Consider the following 18,983-nt stretch of genomic DNA (forward strand, 5'->3'; position numbering starts at 1 on the left):
GAAACAGTTTTGTAAAACACAAGGTTTCCGATGTAATAAAGGCACTACACAACAAGTCTGCAGCAGGTTGTACTGATAACAGGATGAAATTCACAAGAAAATCCCAAACTTCTGGATAACGCTGTTGAAAAAAATCTTTACTTCTCGGTTGCTTCCCTATGTTCCTGATTTTTAACCAACTATGTTTTATCCTAATCTTATGATTCTTTCCCTTTTCTTGTATTTATCTGTCTTTCTTTCCCACATCAAGAGTGAAGAAACGTGCAGGTGGCCCCCCCCATTGAGTGTTGAAGCCTGCCCTCCTGTTAAAGCTGCAAAACCAGTTGGAGGCTGAAAAGAGAGCGATATAGAAGTGGGATTGGTGAGGAGAAAGCCTGTGGCAGTGTCCGAAGATGAGGAAATTGTCATCGTCCTTTTGCGTTTTCATGTTTCTCCTCGGCTCCTCTTTCTTCCCACACTAAACTGCGATTATGTTCGTCCTATTATGTGTTCATTTTCTCATGACATTTGTTTGTTCCTCTCTAATACCTATTGCACCTTTTGTGTTTGTCCCATGCTCGTAAGCTTTTTACCTCCTGTGTTTTATCTTTATCTTACATTTCTTCTCTATTTATCTTGCTTCATGCTTCAACAAAATGAACCCGTATGACGAGACATGCCTGCTTGTATGTACATGGCCTACAACTCTGATGACGATGAGGACCTGCGCACTGCCAATACTCTGATATCGGCTTGTAGTACATCCAGTTTGTAACAGATGGCTCATGGGTTAAGGTTTTCGTACACTAGAAGGTTGAGGTGAGGGTACGTCAACGTATCTCCTTGTTTCAACCTCACACCACGTGTAAAAGGTTACTCGAAGATATTTCAAATTCCTCTCAAGCCAGTAGTCAATATGGCAACTAGCAGCATGTGTATTTCTGAACATGAGGAGTCAATGAAGTTAATAGTGTTCTAGATAGTGATGCGGACGACAGGGTAAGCAAGAATATGCAGGAATTAGAAGATGATAACTTTCATGAAGAAGTGTTAAGTGTAAATAGTGTAAATTTGTCAGGAGATGTATATATCACTAACGACTCAGAGAGTGAAGATGAGCAAAATTTTCACACCAGGCCTCCACAACCAAAACGTGCAAAACAGGATGACTGGGTGTGGATAAGTGGAGAAAATAATCCTGTCATTCCCCACTTCCCTGCACAGAGTGGTATTTTAGATTTATTATTTCAGGAATATGCAGCCATACCTCAATCAGAGCTCTCTGTGTTTTTAGACTATATGGAGTATGGAAGTTGAAGGAGAAAAGCATACAAGAAGAATTTCAAAGGGAAATAATACCCTTGGTACCCAGGACAGAGGTGGGGAATGTGGAAGAGGAATGGAAAAGATTTAAGGAAGCACTGGTTGGATGTGCAGAAAAGGTGTGTGGTAGAACATCAGGAAATGTGAAAGACAAAGAAACACACTGCTGGAATGATAGGGTAAAGATTAAAGTGAAGGAAAAGAAAATGGCATGGAAAGCATGGAAAACATCTAAGACTGAAGAAAGTAGAAGAAAATATGTGGAGGCAAAGAATTTGGCCAAGAAAGTAGTGGAGGAAGAAAAGAGGAAAAGATGGGCATTGTTCACACAGAAATTGAGAGATGATATGCAGGGCAGCAAGAAATTACTGTATGGTATCTTAAGAAACAAAAAGAGAGATCAAGTAAACACCAGATTTGTGAAGGATGAAGGTGGCATAATTTTAACAAAGCCAGAAGAAATAAGAAATAGATGGAGAGAGTATTTTCAGAAGCTGCTGAACATAAGAACGGATGACAGTCATTCAATGGACGAGCAGGAAAGGCAATTAGTTGACGAAGAAATGGATAAAGAAATTACAATGAATGAAATTGAAATGGCAGTAAGAAAGATGTAGAATGGAAAAACTGCTGGAATAGATGAAATTTCAGTGGAGATGATAAAGGCAGCAGGAGCTGTAGGCCTGCAGTGGACATATCGGGTTCTCAGGAATGTCTGGGAGAATAAGGAGGTCCCTGAGGATTGGCAAAAAGGAATAATCATCCCAATTTTCAAGAAAGGTGATAAGTTTTGAAGAACTACAGGGGAATTACTCTAATATCCCATGTTGCTAAGATAATGGAAAGGATACTGGAAAGTAGAATAAGGTTGAGGGTTGAGAAGCAGATACAGGAAAATCAGTTTGGTTTCAGAAGTGGAAGGTCAACAATAGAGCCCATTTTCATTATGAGACAACTAATGGAAAAGCACTGGGAGTACGGGAATGATATGGTGATGACATTCATTGATATTGAAAAGGCATATGACAGTGTCCCTAGGACGAAAGTTTGGGACAGTCTGGTGCAAAAAGGAATTGGACAGGGATTAATAAAAATGATCATGGCATTGTATAAGGAATGTTGTAGTTGCGTGCAAACACAAGTTAGCAGGACAAGTTGGTTCAAAATAACTAAAGGGCTGAGACAGGGAAGTGTTCTATCACCAATCCTGTTTACAATATTAATGGATGACATCATGAGAACAGCAAAAACAGCATATGGAGGAAGAGAAATGAACATGTTATTTGCAGATGATATTGTGATTTGGGGAGAAGACGACAGGAAGGTTCAAGAACAGTTGAATGTGGTGAATGGGAAGATTGAAGAATGTGGATTGAAAATAAGTGTAGAAAAGAGTAAAACTCTTGTTATGACTAGAGGGGAGAAAGAAGGGAAAAATCAGATTAGACTTGCAGACAAGCCCCTGGAAGTAGTGGAAACGTTTAAATACCTGGGGAGTGAATTAATGGAGAATGCTCGACTGGATGCTGAGATTAGTAAAATGATTCAAGCTGGAAGTTGTTTCTATCATAGTGTAAGAAATATGTTATGGGACAAAGATGTGCCAATGGAAGCAAAGGATACTATGTACAAGATGTATTACGTACCCATAACTTACAGAGCAGAAACTTGGACAATGACAAAGAAGGATGAGAGTCGAATACAGGCAGACGAAATGAAATTCTTGAGTATGATACAGAAGAGTAGAAGAGACAAAATAAGGAATGAGAAAATCCGGGAAGAAATTGGAGTGGAAAAACTGAATGATAGAATAGAGAAGAGCCGACTAAGATGGTTTGGGCACATAAAGCGAATGAGCGACGAAAGAATGCCAAAAAAAGGTGATGGAAATGCAAATCCAAGGAAGGAGAGGCCGTGGACGACCACGATCGAGATGGAAGGATACCATCCAATGCAGCATTATAGAAAGAAACCTTGACTGGGACACAGTGTTGGAGGAGGAGTGGTGGAAAGACCGAAGAAAGTGGAGAGGAACCATATTTGGCCCTACCCGCCTACAGCTGGATAAAGGGAAACGATGATGATAATGGAGCTATTATTTTTTTGCAATTGCTACAGAGACAAATAATTGTTCTCAGAAGTACCTTACAGATGAGAACAGGAAAAAGTGAAAAAGTTGACAAATGGTTTAACACAATGCAGGACATACAAAGGCGTAGCTTGCTTTAGGTATTCTGATATCCCAGGTTTGAAAACAGGGCATCCACTTATACTGGAGTAAAGATAGGTATACTGAAACTCCTATCTTTTCAGAAACAATGAGCAGGGAAAGATTTCCCCTTATTTCTCATTTCTTACAGATCACGAATGCCTTTTCAACTGATGCTAGTGACAAACTGAGGAATATTATGCTTATAATTTTGCATTTCTTGGACACATTGTATTCATTGTTTGAAATGTCTTAGATGAATCTCCATTGAAATTTTGAGGTAGACTGCCATACGTGCAATGTAATCACCACAAGAGAGCCAGATCTGGCATACCGATATATAAAATATGCAATGCAAATACAGGCTACAGCAACACCTTTTGAATTTATGCACAGAATGATAAGACTGACTCTTCCTTACCTGGGAGCATTAATATTGTTATGAGCACACGTGAACACCTGTTCAACAAAGGTCGCACCCTGTACCTTGACAACTGATACATGTCTCCAGACCTTTGTATTAGGGTTGATGTAAAGCAAACAAAAATTGTAGCAACTGTCAGGCCAAACAGAAAAACATGCCACCTGGTATTTCATCTACAGTACTGCAAAGACGTGAATGTAAATCTAGGTCAACCAAAAATATTTTGTGTGTCAAATGGAAGGACAACAAAGGTGTTAATTTTCCTTCTTCAAAACACACAACAGCAGATATTATACCTATGGGAAATCTCAGGAGAAAGCACAAACAAGTGACAGAGGGAAAAGTAAGGAATCCAAAACTGGCCCTTGAGTACCAAGATTGGATACAGGGAGTAGGTTTAGAAGTCCAGGTCACTGCCTTTTCTCCCAAACATGAGACGAACACACAAAGGGGATAGAAAAACAGTATTTTTATCTTTTATCTTCTAGGCATTTGCCATTTCAATTCCATTGTAGTAAACTGTACTTTCTCACAGTCGGAGTACAGGAAACCCTACTATGCAGACTTCCGCGTGGCCATACCAACACAGTTACATGCGACCGTGCAGTGCCTGATTACAATGTTGGGGGACAACCTCAACCTAATACGTACTAGAAAATACAACAATCCCTCTAAGTGATGTTTTGTGTGCTCAAAACAGAAGAAAAGAAGCGAGACAACATGGCAGTGGAAAAAGTGTGAAATTCATCTACATCTCCCTCACTCCTTTGAAATATATCACACAAGAACAACATTTTAGGTGACTACATGTCACCTATTGACAAAATTTTAGGTTAATATCATGCATAGATCTCTATTTGCAATCTATTTTCCTTTGTGCTGCACACACAGCTCTCCACTGGGATTTAAATCTGAGTCAGTGTGAAACGCAGGGCTATTTCAATGAGAGCCCATTGGGTTAAGACTGAAAATATATCAAGATGGACCCCAAATGACAGTTTATGCCTGCTTTCCTGCTGAAACTGGGAATGAAAAACCTCTCCTATTCTGTGTTTATCTCTATCTTTATTTGACAATAGTGTTTCTTTCCAATGCTTATTCCTCCATTTTTTGATTGCTATAGATTAGATTCAAGACAAACCACCAATTGACCGCTCCCATTATCCATGTAAACTACCACGCAGCCTTAACTACCATCGCAAAGACACAGAATGCATCTGCCTGCTCTTACAATCAGAAATAAAACCATTCATGCAAACAACTTCAATCACATTCACTGGGTCAAAGGACAAGAGAGGCCTTGAGGGAATGAAAGAGCAGACCACATAGACAAAACTGCACCCAGCAATGTTACTGAATGTTACTGAAACAATGAAAATCCACAGACTGTTGCCAGTCATTCAACCGGGTCAGAAATGAAATGAATAAAGCCACAATCTAGCGGCGAGGGTAAGAATTGTGCCAACTGGCAAAGCCTGCTGCACTTCTTTATTGCAATTATTGACTGACAGATGAAATGAAATGATATTGGAGAGTTTTACTGGAATGAAAGACAGGGAAGACCAGAGTACCGAAAGATGAGCCTGTCCAGCCTCTGCTTTGTCCAGTAGCAATTTTACATGGATTTTTTTTTTTGCTACTTGCTTTACGTCGCACCGACACAGATAGGTCTTATGACGACGATGGGATAGGAAAGGGCTAGGAGTGGGAAGGAAGCGGCCGTGGCCTTAAGGTACAGCCCCAGCATTTGCCTGGTGTGAAAATGGGAAACCACGGAAAACCATTTTCAGGGCTGCCGACAGTGGGGTTCGAACCTACTATCTCCCGAATACTGGATACTGGCCGCACTTAAGCGACTGCAGCTATCGAGCTCAGTTTTTACATGGATTAACCAGGATTTGAACCACAGAACCCAGTAATGAGAGGCCAGCTTGCTGCTGCCTAAGCCATGGATGATTTTATTGAAACAATATTACACCAAAATCTGCACGGAAGAATATATCAACTTGCACAATGCTTCTCACACCGAACTATTCTTTCCAAGTATCTCTCATAGACTTTCTGTATAACTTGTGCCTAATTACATCCACATGCAGAGGTGCCAACCTTTGAAGTGAGTTATCAGTAATCCCATTTTTAACCACCACCACCCCCCCCCCCCCCCCCCCCGCCAAAAACTTTTATGAGTTAAATCCAAAGCACCCCGTTTGCCCTGCAGCAATCTATTCTAAAGTATATCATATAACACAATAACATTTGCTCATTACCTGTTAGCTCTGCGATAAAAAATTATTTGTAGCTTTTTTCGCACCCAGCAGCTGCTTTTCGGTGTAGGTTTTCTTGTAACATACTTCCCCCTGAGATGACATTTTTGTCTTCAGAACCATAAGCGATTCCAGTGTAGATGTACTTAGTGAAGGCCTGAATTCTGTCTGATTTTTCCTAACAACACTGAAAACTCTTTCTGTGGGAGAGTTACTATGAGGTACACTTAGTACTGCAAATACAACATTACTTAAGGTTTTATACTTAATCTGTCCACTTTCATTTTTAAGCTCTGCAATCTTGCCCCAATTCACATCAATGTTAGGTCCATGTACAATATATTCCGGGAAAGTATCACACTGGTAAACTGCAAATTCCTCTTCAAGTTTGTCATGTTCACTTTCTTTGACCAAAGTTGGGAATCGTCGAACAAAGTATTCAAGAGATGAATAGGAAACCTTCGTTCTGAGAGAGATGTCTACAACTTTGGTATGATGAAGAAATTCATCATCAAGGGGAAATTTCCTGGTAATGTAACTGCAAGCTGCCATATAAAACTCTCTTACAGAATTATAAAACATCTCTTCATCACAGTCATTATCTTTCAAGTATGCCCTAGCTTTTGCTCCAATTACCAAGTCCTCATTGGCTTTCTGGTATTTCCTCCTCTTGAATTCAACACTCAAAAGGGAGGTAGATTCTGACTGAAGAGAACATGGCTGAACAAATCTGACCAATAGGTCAGTTAAAAGACCAGTAAGTTTCCTCCTAAGAAGATGTATGGCTGGAGCATCTTGTTGCAGAAATATATTCACAGAGTTAAAAACAGGAAGTGTACTCTGAAGAAAGTAGCAAAACAGTTTTGTGTGTGGGTCTTGTATGAAAGATTTCACAGTTTCAAATTGCTTGGTGGTCTCACTTTTATGGTGGGTCTCACTACAAAACATGAGTGTCAAAGCTTCCCACTGCTCAAGAACTCTATCAATAGACTGAAGAAGCGAGAGCCAACGGGTACTAACATATTTCAAAATTTTGTGACCCTCTGTGCCACAAACAGCCTGATAAACTTTGAACGTGTTTTGTCTTTTAGAACTCTTGTCAAGATAGTAATATAACTGAACCAAAAAGTTCTCTACATTGACTGGCAATTGGGCTGATGCCTTTTGCGCACAGATGTGTATGAGATGACATGAACAACCCGGGACATAAACAGAAGAATGCCTGTCCTTCACAAATTTGGCAACACCTTTATTTGCTCCTATCATTGTGTATGCATTGTCAGATGAAAAAGAAATGCAATTTTCCCATGGAATGGCTAAAGAAGACAATTAACTAGTAATTACAGAGAAAATTCCCTCACCAGTATTGTCACTACTGTCTAACAATGACAATAGAAGAGTTGATATTTGACCTCTCTGAGCATTAAAGAGACAACTATAGGATAAAGTTTAACTGCATTTGAATCCGTACTACCATCAGTAGCCAAGGAAAAAGGCGTTATTTGCAAAAGTTCACTTAATTCCTGTTTTGCCTCTGATGCAGTGTATTGAACTAAAGCAGAGGTTTTAGTTCTTGCACAACCATATTTCTGAGATATTTTTGAGTCGGGAAACATTGATCTAAACAAATTTCCAGCGTGGTCTGAAACTGATAGCGGAATATTATGCTCCAAAAGAAATGATGTGGACAATAATTCGGCATTTGTCACCGCAGTTTCATTACTTTTTACGAAGAACGATGAAACAGACTGGTTTCGTAATTTTGATTCACCGTATGTGTGATGTTTCTTGGATTCTATGCGTCTTCTGCAATCATCTCGTCCACCGTGAGCCACAGAGAAATCACACGAACACACACTACAGAACACGTGGTTTTCACTAACACGTGAGGCAAGCAAGCATGGCCATTCCTTTGTGTAACCGTCTCGATATTTCTGTAACACTGCTGTCTTCTTAGAAGAAGATGCAATTTGACAATTGCTCCGCTTCATTTCACAAAACCAATCACTACTTTTCGAATCAACGTCTAGGATACTTAGAATTGACATGCGCTAAATATACGAGTATACCATTCTTTCTACGAACACAACAGAGAGCCGAATGTGCGAACTGGAGAACAGCAAAGCAAGGAGTAATGAGTTGGCAAGGAGTAGGGCCTACCTCACGGCCGACTTGATACGCCACGTCTTTCCCGCGTCATTCTAGCTAAGAGAGCAGCGTATATCTATGTAGCTGGCCGTGATTTCACAACGCTCGCGGGAAACAAAAGGAAGTGACGACCAAATAACTGCCAAATATGTTTGGTAGCCAACGTACAAGCATTGAAACGAGGCGGGTTGACCAGTAATGCTCTAAGAGATTGAACATTTTTTACTTCTTTCCTTTTTTTCGCAGAAATTAATTTTTATCGTGACAAGGTTGCTTTTCCATAATAATTTCCCTTCGACCGTAATGCCGTAATCGCAAAGTGAAATCCGTAATCATTACGGACAATCCGTAATAGTTGGCACCTCTGCACATGTAATTCTTTATAAACCAAGGCTGCTTTAAATCACCCCTCCACAGAATGAACATAATTACTTCACGACTGTGTGACAACCCAAGAGAACAAAACAAATGACTTACCACATCATGAAAGAATGCACCATCTTATGCCATAAGACCTACCTGTGTCACTGGGACATAAAACAAATTGTAACAATGTACCCTCTTTGCAGGGGAATATCCTATTGTACCATAGATACTTCCCCTATTTCAAGAGCGAACATCACATCAGAACTGTCAGCATTTAAAGCTTCACCATATCAATCTCAAGTGAGATTCAAGAATAACATGACTGCATTGTACAGCACTACTCCGTTAACACCCATGGTATATCAACATGTGGTATCCTCTTCATCTGCTAAATTAAGTATTTTTAAAAACGACATAAGTGATGTTTTCCTTCCCCTGACAATATTGAATTATTACAATATTAAACATTTAGCAATATCACATCATTTCTGGAAAAAAAATTCACTGTCAAGTTGTCATTATTTATTCTATGTTGTGGAAGCACTGAGATGACAGAGATTGTTCCCGCAATAGGCTGATGTGTTTGAGCACCTTAAATACCATCAGAGTGATAAAGGATTTAATATGCCAACTAGAAACCAGATGGAAAGCAATCCACTACCTGAGCTACTCAGACTGCCATTTTTCCTGACAAGACCTACAGAATTAAAAGCCAGATACTCACAAAATGTGACTATGCTGAACATGGTAACAAAGCAAAGAGAGATAAAAAGAAACCCACTTCTTACCAAACCAATGAATTCAGCTTTCAGACATCTATGCAAAATAAAAGATGCAAACTTATAATTACATAATTACATGAACAATTTTTAGGCAATTTGTGATTATTATACAAATATATATATATATATACACATGTGCCTTAAAAATAGACAGCAAGATATTCATACATTTCCTGAACAAGAAATATGATGATTGTGATCATGCTTGTTGTTCAAAAGGGCCCAACATCTAGGTCATCAGCCCCTAATGGTACAAGATGGAACAAAATCACATGATAACAGAAATTCCAAAATGCATCCACTGACAAAAATTCAAAACAAATGGTGATGAACGACTGCGAGACCAAAACAATCAGTGGATCCAACTTGCAATGCCCCACACCTCAATAAAATTATAGAAAATACGGGTGACAATGGAACAAGGTCCCACCTGGAAGCACAGAAACATACATAATTCAAGCTAGAAGCCAAAATAACGCATTAAACCACATAAATATGAACAGAAACAGAGTCAATGGGACAAAAGCGCAGGCAACAGAAACACACAAATACAAAGGACACTACTACACACGAGTAAAAAGACCACCATCCCTCACAAAATGGACGACGAGGTCTGCCGACCGACCGCTACCCCGCAGGATGAGGGAGATGGAACTCAGCAGTTTCAGACCACACCGCAGATCGACCAGGTCCACACACTCCAGAAGGACACGCACCATGGCAAGAAAACTGCCCCAAGCACACACCAGAAGGGGCTGCCCCCTCAGCAAACAGGAGCGCACCACCACACTGTGGCCTAGCCAAAAACGACAACACCACTGTCTCCCTCCAAGAAGCCCAAAGGGAAGTCCTCCACACCATCACTACACCCCCGTTGCTCAGAGCTCGTTTGGAAGTGGCGCGGCCCGCCACTCCATCCCCAATGGGAGACGACCAAACGTCTTAGCCGAGAGCGAGGATCACCCACCTGAACCCTGCAGGGTAATGGGGGCAACACAACCGCCTCCTCGGCAGCCCCTTCAGCTAACCCGCCCCTCTCACACCCATGCGGCCCAGGAGCCACACAAACGTGATTCCGGCACCAGTACCCAAACAAAGGACCTGCTGCACCAGAGGGTGCCGAGGAAAACAGGCATCAACAGACTGTAGCAAGCTCAAGGAGTCAGCACACAGCAGAAATCATCAACGCCCACCGGAGAGTGCACACTACAGAGACCCAGCACACACACACACACCAGGCGTCCAGGAGAGCACAATGAAACTCATCATTGCCGACAACGAATGCACAGCCCATTGCGCTCCCGAACCACCCGCGCAAACGACGACCGAACCCGGACACTGGCCAACAACGGACAGGAAGAGCCCCCAACAAATTGAAGGGCCCACGCCCTCCCTCATGCCAGAGTGCAGACCCAGGATTACCTCATGTTGTCGCACTATCCATGAAGGCACCCCACCCGACCGACCAACAAGGCAGGGAACTGAAGGCACATCAAACAATCCATGAGCACCACCCAAGTGTACTCCAACTGGTCTCACCGCCCAAGGATAAGCAACGAACAGCCGACGGCCTCCGCCGCCCAACACAAGGACAGCCCGGGGGAAGTGGCACCCGTAGTAAAATCTGCAGCACACGACTGGAGCACCTGTTAACACCCCAAGTGCAAAGGCGGCACACCCCACTCAGTGTGCAGGCCAACAATGGGACTCTCATGAATAGTTCCGCCGCCAACCCAACCACACCACGGTGGACGCCACTCAGTCTCGCCTTGACTTATCGATCTACATGCCGCACTGGTGCAGCCCAACCAGACAAAACATTTGCCCCACAAAATCGCAGGAGCACCGAGCGGTCAGCCAGCCAACAGCACCGCCAAGAAACTTCAAGACATCCAAATTCCTAGCGAATTGCACCCTCAACCACCACAAACGTGTATCCCATGACAATCTGCCATTAAAGAGGAACCCAAGAAACCTGCAATCACCAAACACGAGAACAGTGACACTTCCCAAACAAAGTCCAGAATGCGTGTGAAGAGTGTGCTGCCAGCAATAGTGCACAACAGAGTTCCCCTCGGGTGAAAGCCAAAAGCCATGCTCCAAGGACCACCGCTCCACTCTCCCAACAGCCCTCTGCAACTGTCGCTCTGTGACAGCCATATTATGCGAGCCACAATGCAGAGCAAAATCGTCCACATGCAGTGACAGTACCACCGCTGAACCAGCAGTAGCGACAACACCGCTCATGGCAACTGCGAACAGAGCAACACCAAGCAATGATCCATGCAGCACTCCTATCGCCTGAACATGGCACTGTGAACATGCCCTCAACCTGGACACAGAATAGACGGAGGGACTAAAAACTCAACACCGGCAAGCCACATCGCAATCCCCACTGATACAGGACCGAAAGGATACCACACAGCCACATGGCGCCACAGCTCCCACCCCAAGCCGAAGAAAACAACCACCAAATGCTGCTTGCAGAGAAACGCATCCTTGATAATGTGGCCAGTGGCCCAGCAGGTGGCCAGAAAACGACACTGATACCCAGACAAAGTCCTTGTCTCTCCAGACTTGCAGAAAAGTCAGTGACCCACCACCCTCTCAAACAGCCCAATCAAACAGCAAGACAGGTCTGCAACCTCCTGCATACCCGGGACCCCTGCTAGGCCTGAGAACAGGAATGACCATGCCCCCTCCGCCACTGAGACAGAAACCCAAACCCCACCCAAAACCAGCTGTACACACGAAGGAGACATTACAGACATAACTCACTCATTAAGGAATTTCAACATCTGGTCATGGACACCGTCCAGTCCAGGAGATGTGCCCCCGCAAAGTGCCAAGGCACTGCAGAGCCCCCACTCTGCAAAGGGCATGCCACAGTCCTCCAAACCCCGAGGGGCAAAACTAAGGTGACGATGCTCCGCCCCCGGCTCAGATCAAGAAAGCCACGATGGCAACCCCCCGAGCAACACACACCCGCAAAACAATGGTCCTGATGGCTAGCAATCGAGAGCGGTTCAGTGATGACACCACCTGCAATGGAAATTCATGGCACAGAAGATGATCCCCTGGATACCCGGAACACATCAAAGCCCAGTCGACACCTGAGATGATGGAGCACGTGACTTCACAGATGACAAATATCTCTCCCACGAAGCCCCTGCACTCTGGTGAATAAGAATTCGTACCCCAGCGCAGAGCTCTCCAAATGCCACCAAGCCAGCCACAGCAGGCCGCCAACGACTGCGCCCGTGAGCGTGACAGCGCTCCCCAATAGCCGTTGCAATTCCTTCATTCCACAAGGAACGTGCCACAAAAAGGAGGGAAAGACCCCTCAGCAGCAGCAAGAGAGACATGTGCTATGCAACTCACTTCGCCGTCCATACTCCACTCGGTTACGCCACTAAAGACAGCAAGTTTCGTGAACCCCGGCCAATCAACATGCCCAAGAATCCATCGAGGAGGAGCCTTAATGGATCCCTGCTAAACAAAGAATAACGGGAAAATGGCCATTGCCACAGAGCCCACAGTGTGCACCCCACCAAAACAGTGGAACCAACGCTTGGCCAGATAGACCTGCGTCTATGCAAGAGCATGAGCCGCAACATACATTCAAACGAGTTGGCCCACCTGTGCTCAAAATACACAAATCCAGCCCTGTTACCAATGAATCCAACACCCCTCCCTGGGGCAAGGCGCCCCAAAGCCCCATATGAGGTGGTGGGTGCCAAAAACGTCCAAGAGAAAGGAAGACTGAAGCTGATACACAAGATCTGTGACATCACCCACGTTTAGAGGCCAGCCAAGCTGTAAACAAAACACCCCATGCTGCCGCCACGACAGGCTGCGGCACCTGCACCGCAACCGCCCCCAGCGGGGCTCACAGAGGAACCCCCTAACCACGAGTATCAGAACAAACGAAAACAACCCATGCTACTAGACACAACATAGCTCCATCGAGCACGGTATGAAACCTCCCGAGACAGCACGACGACCACGTCCGGCGTTTGTCTCAAAAACAGAGACCACACTCACTGCAAACCCACCAACGAGCTGACGTAGCCCAGCAAGATCAACCACAACCGCCACAATGCCACTGCAACAGTGCCACAGCGTTAAAGAGAAGAGAGTGTGTCCAGGCTACGAGCAACAAGTGCTCCCAAACACAAACACCATCAACACCAACATCCACATCTGTAGATGCAGACGACAGCCAGACGTCCACCCTGTCATCGACAGACAGCGGGACACACATCCAGAACCTTGATGCTTTTAAGGAGCGGGATGTCTTCCATGAGGGAGTGCACAGGCCCTGGAGAAGGCGCTCCCACCGGCGAAGACTCACACCCTCCAGATGGAGGACACGATGCTCCCCCCCCCCCCCCCTCGCAAGATAAACATGGGAGCGCCCAATATGGGCGCTCCACTCAGCCCCACTCGTGCCCAGATGTGCACAGGAGACAACACCCCAGCCCCGGTCAACGATGCCGTCCCCGTCGACCTCCCGAGGGAGGGAGACACCCCCCCGCTGTGCTGGCCAAGGGGTCCTAGAAGGCAGAGACCTGTCCATGGCCGAAGGTGGGGTGGTCCTTCCCTTCGAGCCCCACTCCTTGCAGACCTGCTCATGGGAGCAACAGCCGCCTTACGCAATGACGCGGTGAATGACGAACCCGGGAGGCTCCGAGCCACCACGCTGCAGCCCAGTGCAGCAACAGGCATATTCACGGAACCAAACCTACAGCATGCCGCCGGCAGGAAAAACCATCCAGGGTTCCAACCTCCCAGATCCCCTCACCCACAAACGCCGGAAATCCCCAATCTTGAGGAGAATGAAGACCAGGTCAGCCAGCGCACCCGCACAGAGCCGCACACTACCTTCACCACGAGCCGCCTCCGCCACGCACACCACACACAGACCGACTCGAAAAATGACACACCACACGTCCAAATCTCCAGCACCGATAGCACTGCACAGGAAGCGGGATACACGGCCCCACATGGTAAGGACAAGCTGCCACCCTGACACTGTCTGGCAACACCGACAACTCAAAGGAGACAATGAGGGCACCAGTGGCAACGTCTCCACTGCCGACCCAGCGCGCAATGCGTTGGACGTGTGTCACGCCACTGTGCTTCGTGTCTTCCATGAACTCATCTTCAGTGTTCAAAATAAGCTTGCAGTGGAAGATTACTCTACAAACAGATTCAAGGATTTGTGCTCCTCTACTTTTAAGGGGATTTCGCCAAAGTGGTGCACTTAAGCAACTTGTTGGCTTGCAGTGCTGTGCAAGTCTTCAAAAGCAGACTACTGTTGTGCATTTTCTTGAGATTGTCAAGTTCGCTGTAGCAACCAGAAACCTAGAGAAGTTGTATTCAATTCTTTTTTTGTTTTTTTGCTAGTTGCTTAACGTCGTACCGACACAGATAGGTCTTATGGCGACAACGGGACAGAACAGGGCTAGGAGTGGGAAGGAAGCGGCCGTGGCCTTAATTCAGGTACAGCCCCAGCATTTGCATGGTGTGAAAATGGGAAACCACGGATTCCATTCTCTGACGCTGCACATGTTCCCAGTGGGTTGAACCCCTCAAGGAATCAAAAGTTAAAGGCTTCGATGGGGGACCACCTTGGGCAGGTCAAAGATTTTTTGAAACCATGCCCTAAATCATCCTCCATGAATGCCACCCACTCCGATCAGGGGCCTCCCTAGACGAACCAAGCAGCCAAGGCAATGCCCACCAGGTCATAGCCAGTATTGCCCGTGGTCCAATGTTGGATGATGCCTAATACGGAATGACTGAGGCAATGAGCACTAGGACTACATTTCTCCAGTCACCTGCAACAGCATTGCCCCATATGTCGAGAGTACTAAGTATATAGAGGAAAAACTTAAAAAAAAAACAATAATATGTCATTCTGGCATTCGGCTGTGCAGGGACCTGCGATGTCACATGTATACTACTGCACGGGTACATGACACTCCCACCCACAAGATCCCTGGGTGGTCACAGTCGGGCTTTTGGGCGTAATCGCACGCGTAAGATGCCCACCTCCGAGCAGCATGCATATAAAGAATTTTGAATCGGTCTACACCTAATCCTCAAATAACAATAAAATTAAAGAGGGACATGACCCTTTTGCTATTTTGATTAACATCGCACCGACACAGATATGTCTTATGGTGACGATGGGATAGGGATGGTCTAGGAAGTGGAAGGAAGCGGCCGTGGCCTTAATTCAGGTACAGCCCCAGCATTTGCCTGGTGTGAAAATGGGAAACCACGGAAAACCATCTTCAGGGCTGCCGACAGTGGGGCTCGAACCCATTATCTCCCGATTACTGGATAATGGCCGCACTTAAGTGAGTGCAGCTATTGAGCTTGGTACATGACCCTTTTAGACACCTTCTACAAGAGGCAGGGATTACCTGTGAATGTATTCATTCCCATCCACAGGGAGTCCAACAGATTATACCAAACCCCAATCCATGTCCGTGCCTAGATCACCCCTTTAAGTCGCCTCTTATGACAGGGATACCGTTGGTTTATTCTTCGTCTGCATCCCCCACCCAGAGGGGGTGAATAAGAGATACAAATACAGTTATGTAACCAGTCAAACTGAGAAGACTAATAGATTAATTGTAATCAATATATGAAGATAGATAGATAGAGAGAGAGATAGATAGATAGATGGATGGATAGATAGACATCCTTATTGGCATAGTAAAGGTTTACACTCAACCAATTAGTATACATTAGAGTCAAAATTAATACTACCATAATTAATAGTAGATAAAACACAATTTACACATAATCAAAATATAACTGAAATAAAATTCCACCACAGTGCTACATACAACAGCAATAATAATAATAATAATAATAATAATAATAATAATAATAATAATAATTAGTAATGATACTGTAGTAGCATGATCAAAGAAAGATCTGAAATGCACTGTTTATTCGTATCGTGCTGTATGTGGATTGATACTTACACATAAAGTATTTGATGTTTCCTCACAGCAGATTGGTTCCTCTTTGATCTTTACTTCCAAGTCCATTTTAAATAGTGTGTGAAGGTTTAGGTGCTTTTGAGATGAGATTACTTCCACAGACCTTGCACTGAAAAAATGAGAAACACTGTTATTGTTGTTCTGTTGTCAAGCCTGTAGCTTTAGGTGCCTCTTCATATTTTTCTCATAGCCACAGGACCTCCAGTTTTACCTGGAAACTGAACCACAGGGATAAACATATTCACAGAAAGAACATCCCACATCCACAAATTGGATTAATTTGCACAGATCTTGTGAAAAGCCTGTGACTATGCCCACTACACTGCGAGTCTAATGACTGGTTTGATGTAGCTCTCAATACAACCCTATCCTGTGCTATGCTGTAGATGTACTATTAACCTCTTCATTACATTCTATCCAATGTAGCCCAACTTTTTTAATTTTTTTTATTTACTTCACACGGACAGCAGAGAGGTCGTATGGTGTTATGGCTAGGAGTGGGAAGGAAGTGACTGTGGCTTTAAGTAAGGTACTGTCCCAAAATTTGCCTGGTGTGAAAATGGGAAAGCATGGAAAAATGTTTTTAGGGCTGCAATGGACACCTCCTTCCTACTCCTAGCCCTTTCCTATCCCATCATTACCATAAGTCCTATCTGAGTCAGTGCGACAAAGCCAATTGTAAATAAGAAAAAATTCTAGAACCAAACCTTTTAAAAATTCATAACTTGCTCAAATTGCAGCACAAATTATCTGTTTTTAACCACTGTGAAGACATAAAATCACCACCCCGATCCTCCGCTACCTCCACGGGCTATGTACAGTCTGTACTGTCGAATATACACCTCACTGTCTTTACACCAGAGTCCAACAATGATTTAATTATATATTTGAAAGTCACTATTAGGACTGTTCTGATATAGCTCATTCAGTTTTGTTTTCAATCCACAAATATTCAGATAGTAAATGGAGAGCCTAATCTTTTTCACCACACTTACAAATAAAGTAATTCATCCTGAATGTTACTGACAATTGTGTCTAAGCTCTGTGTCTTACGTATGTTAATCCAGTTTCTTACACCGATATAGACATAGTTCTCCTCTCAATACATAGTTCTCACCTGGGCTAGCAGCCCTTTTAAGAGCTGCCATAAAATATGTTGAAATCAGTAGCAATTTAGTCAGATTCATTATTGGTCAAACAAATTGTTTGATAGAGGATAGCCAGGTACACATTGGCAACTTAATCCAAAAAGGTACGATCATTACTAATTATGTTACATTATTTACTGTATGTCTGTTACAACAAACAGTTCAGAACTGAATGTGAACTCATCTGTTACAACGAACAGTTCCAAACTGCTTACGAGCTCCTTCGTTACAACAAACAGTTCCAAATTGGCTATGAACTACTTTGTTACAACAAAGAATTCTGACATGGCTATGTACTCCTTCGTTACAATGAGTTGCGAAGTGGTTATGAACTCGTTCAAAATTAATTAATATTGAGCATACACGAATCAGTATGCTTCCAGAACTGATTTTTAATAATGGTTTGTTGGAATTAGTAAACGGCAATTGTGAACTGTATCATCGCCATCTACGAATTGTTACAAAATGTTTAACAGATGATGAAAGACCTCACTATTCCAATGAGAAATAGGCCTACTGTATGCAGTGGCAACACTTACTGGTCGAATTAAATGTGCACATACAGAACACACAGTACCAGTATTGAATGAGAACTGCTGGCATTGGCTCTGAAATGGTTCTGAATGCAGTCAGAACAGCATGAATTCAGAACTCTCAGTTCAGAATCCGTTGTGAATTTCTGTTGTAACAGCATGTACACGACTGCGCACAAGCAGGCTATTCATAACCTATTCAGTACTGGTACCATGTTGGATCAAACTTGCATGTATTGTCAGGGGTGATATTTAATGCAGATAGCCTACAGTCGGCTGAAAAACAGAATTATATGCCGCTGTTCTTATGTGCTTAAATACGAACTAAACAATAAAGCTTACCTTCTTTCCTATCACGTAACGTACGATATTAAGTTTCTCATGGAGATGTAGAAGACTGAGACTCCAACAGTATTAGCAATACAGTTGAAAGCTCTGGACACAGTGTAAAACGTAAGAAACTGCAATTAACTGATCATGAAAATCTTAAGAGAAAGAGGACAATCCACATGACAAAACCCTTACAAGCTGTTGCAAAATGTCTGAGATTCTGAATACAAATCAAAATTAATACGGTCATTAAATAACAACAATCCAACCAGTTCGAAAGAAACGGAAATAGCGAATACGGCTTCTCACAAATTTAAAACCAGTGCGTTGTTCCTCGACTATATACATACACACCTGGTATAATTCACTTATCTCCAGCTAACTACTGTACATGGCTAGAAGTCGTAAGTCATCTGAGACAACCATGACCATATTACACTCAGACCACAGAATAG

The 18,983-nt window shown here is 43.6% G+C and overlaps 1 protein-coding gene across 1 annotated transcript in view; it reads right to left on the reverse strand.

Moving 5' to 3' along the window:
- LOC136884713 (zinc finger protein 431) overlaps window positions 1-18,665 on the reverse strand; it is a 62,802-nt gene extending 44,137 nt beyond the window's left edge. The window contains exons 1-2 of the mRNA XM_067156996.2: window positions 18,541-18,665; window positions 16,500-16,626 (exon numbers count right to left, since the gene is read on the reverse strand). Coding sequence (XP_067013097.2) covers window positions 16,500-16,565 — 66 coding nt within the window. The 5' untranslated portion in view covers window positions 16,566-16,626; window positions 18,541-18,665. The remainder of the gene's footprint in view (window positions 1-16,499; window positions 16,627-18,540) is intronic.
- Between the last annotated feature and the right edge of the window lie 318 nt (window positions 18,666-18,983).

The sequence above is a fragment of the Anabrus simplex genome, chromosome 13, assembly GCF_040414725.1.
Source record: "Anabrus simplex isolate iqAnaSimp1 chromosome 13, ASM4041472v1, whole genome shotgun sequence".
Lineage (NCBI taxonomy): Eukaryota > Metazoa > Arthropoda > Insecta > Orthoptera > Tettigoniidae > Anabrus > Anabrus simplex.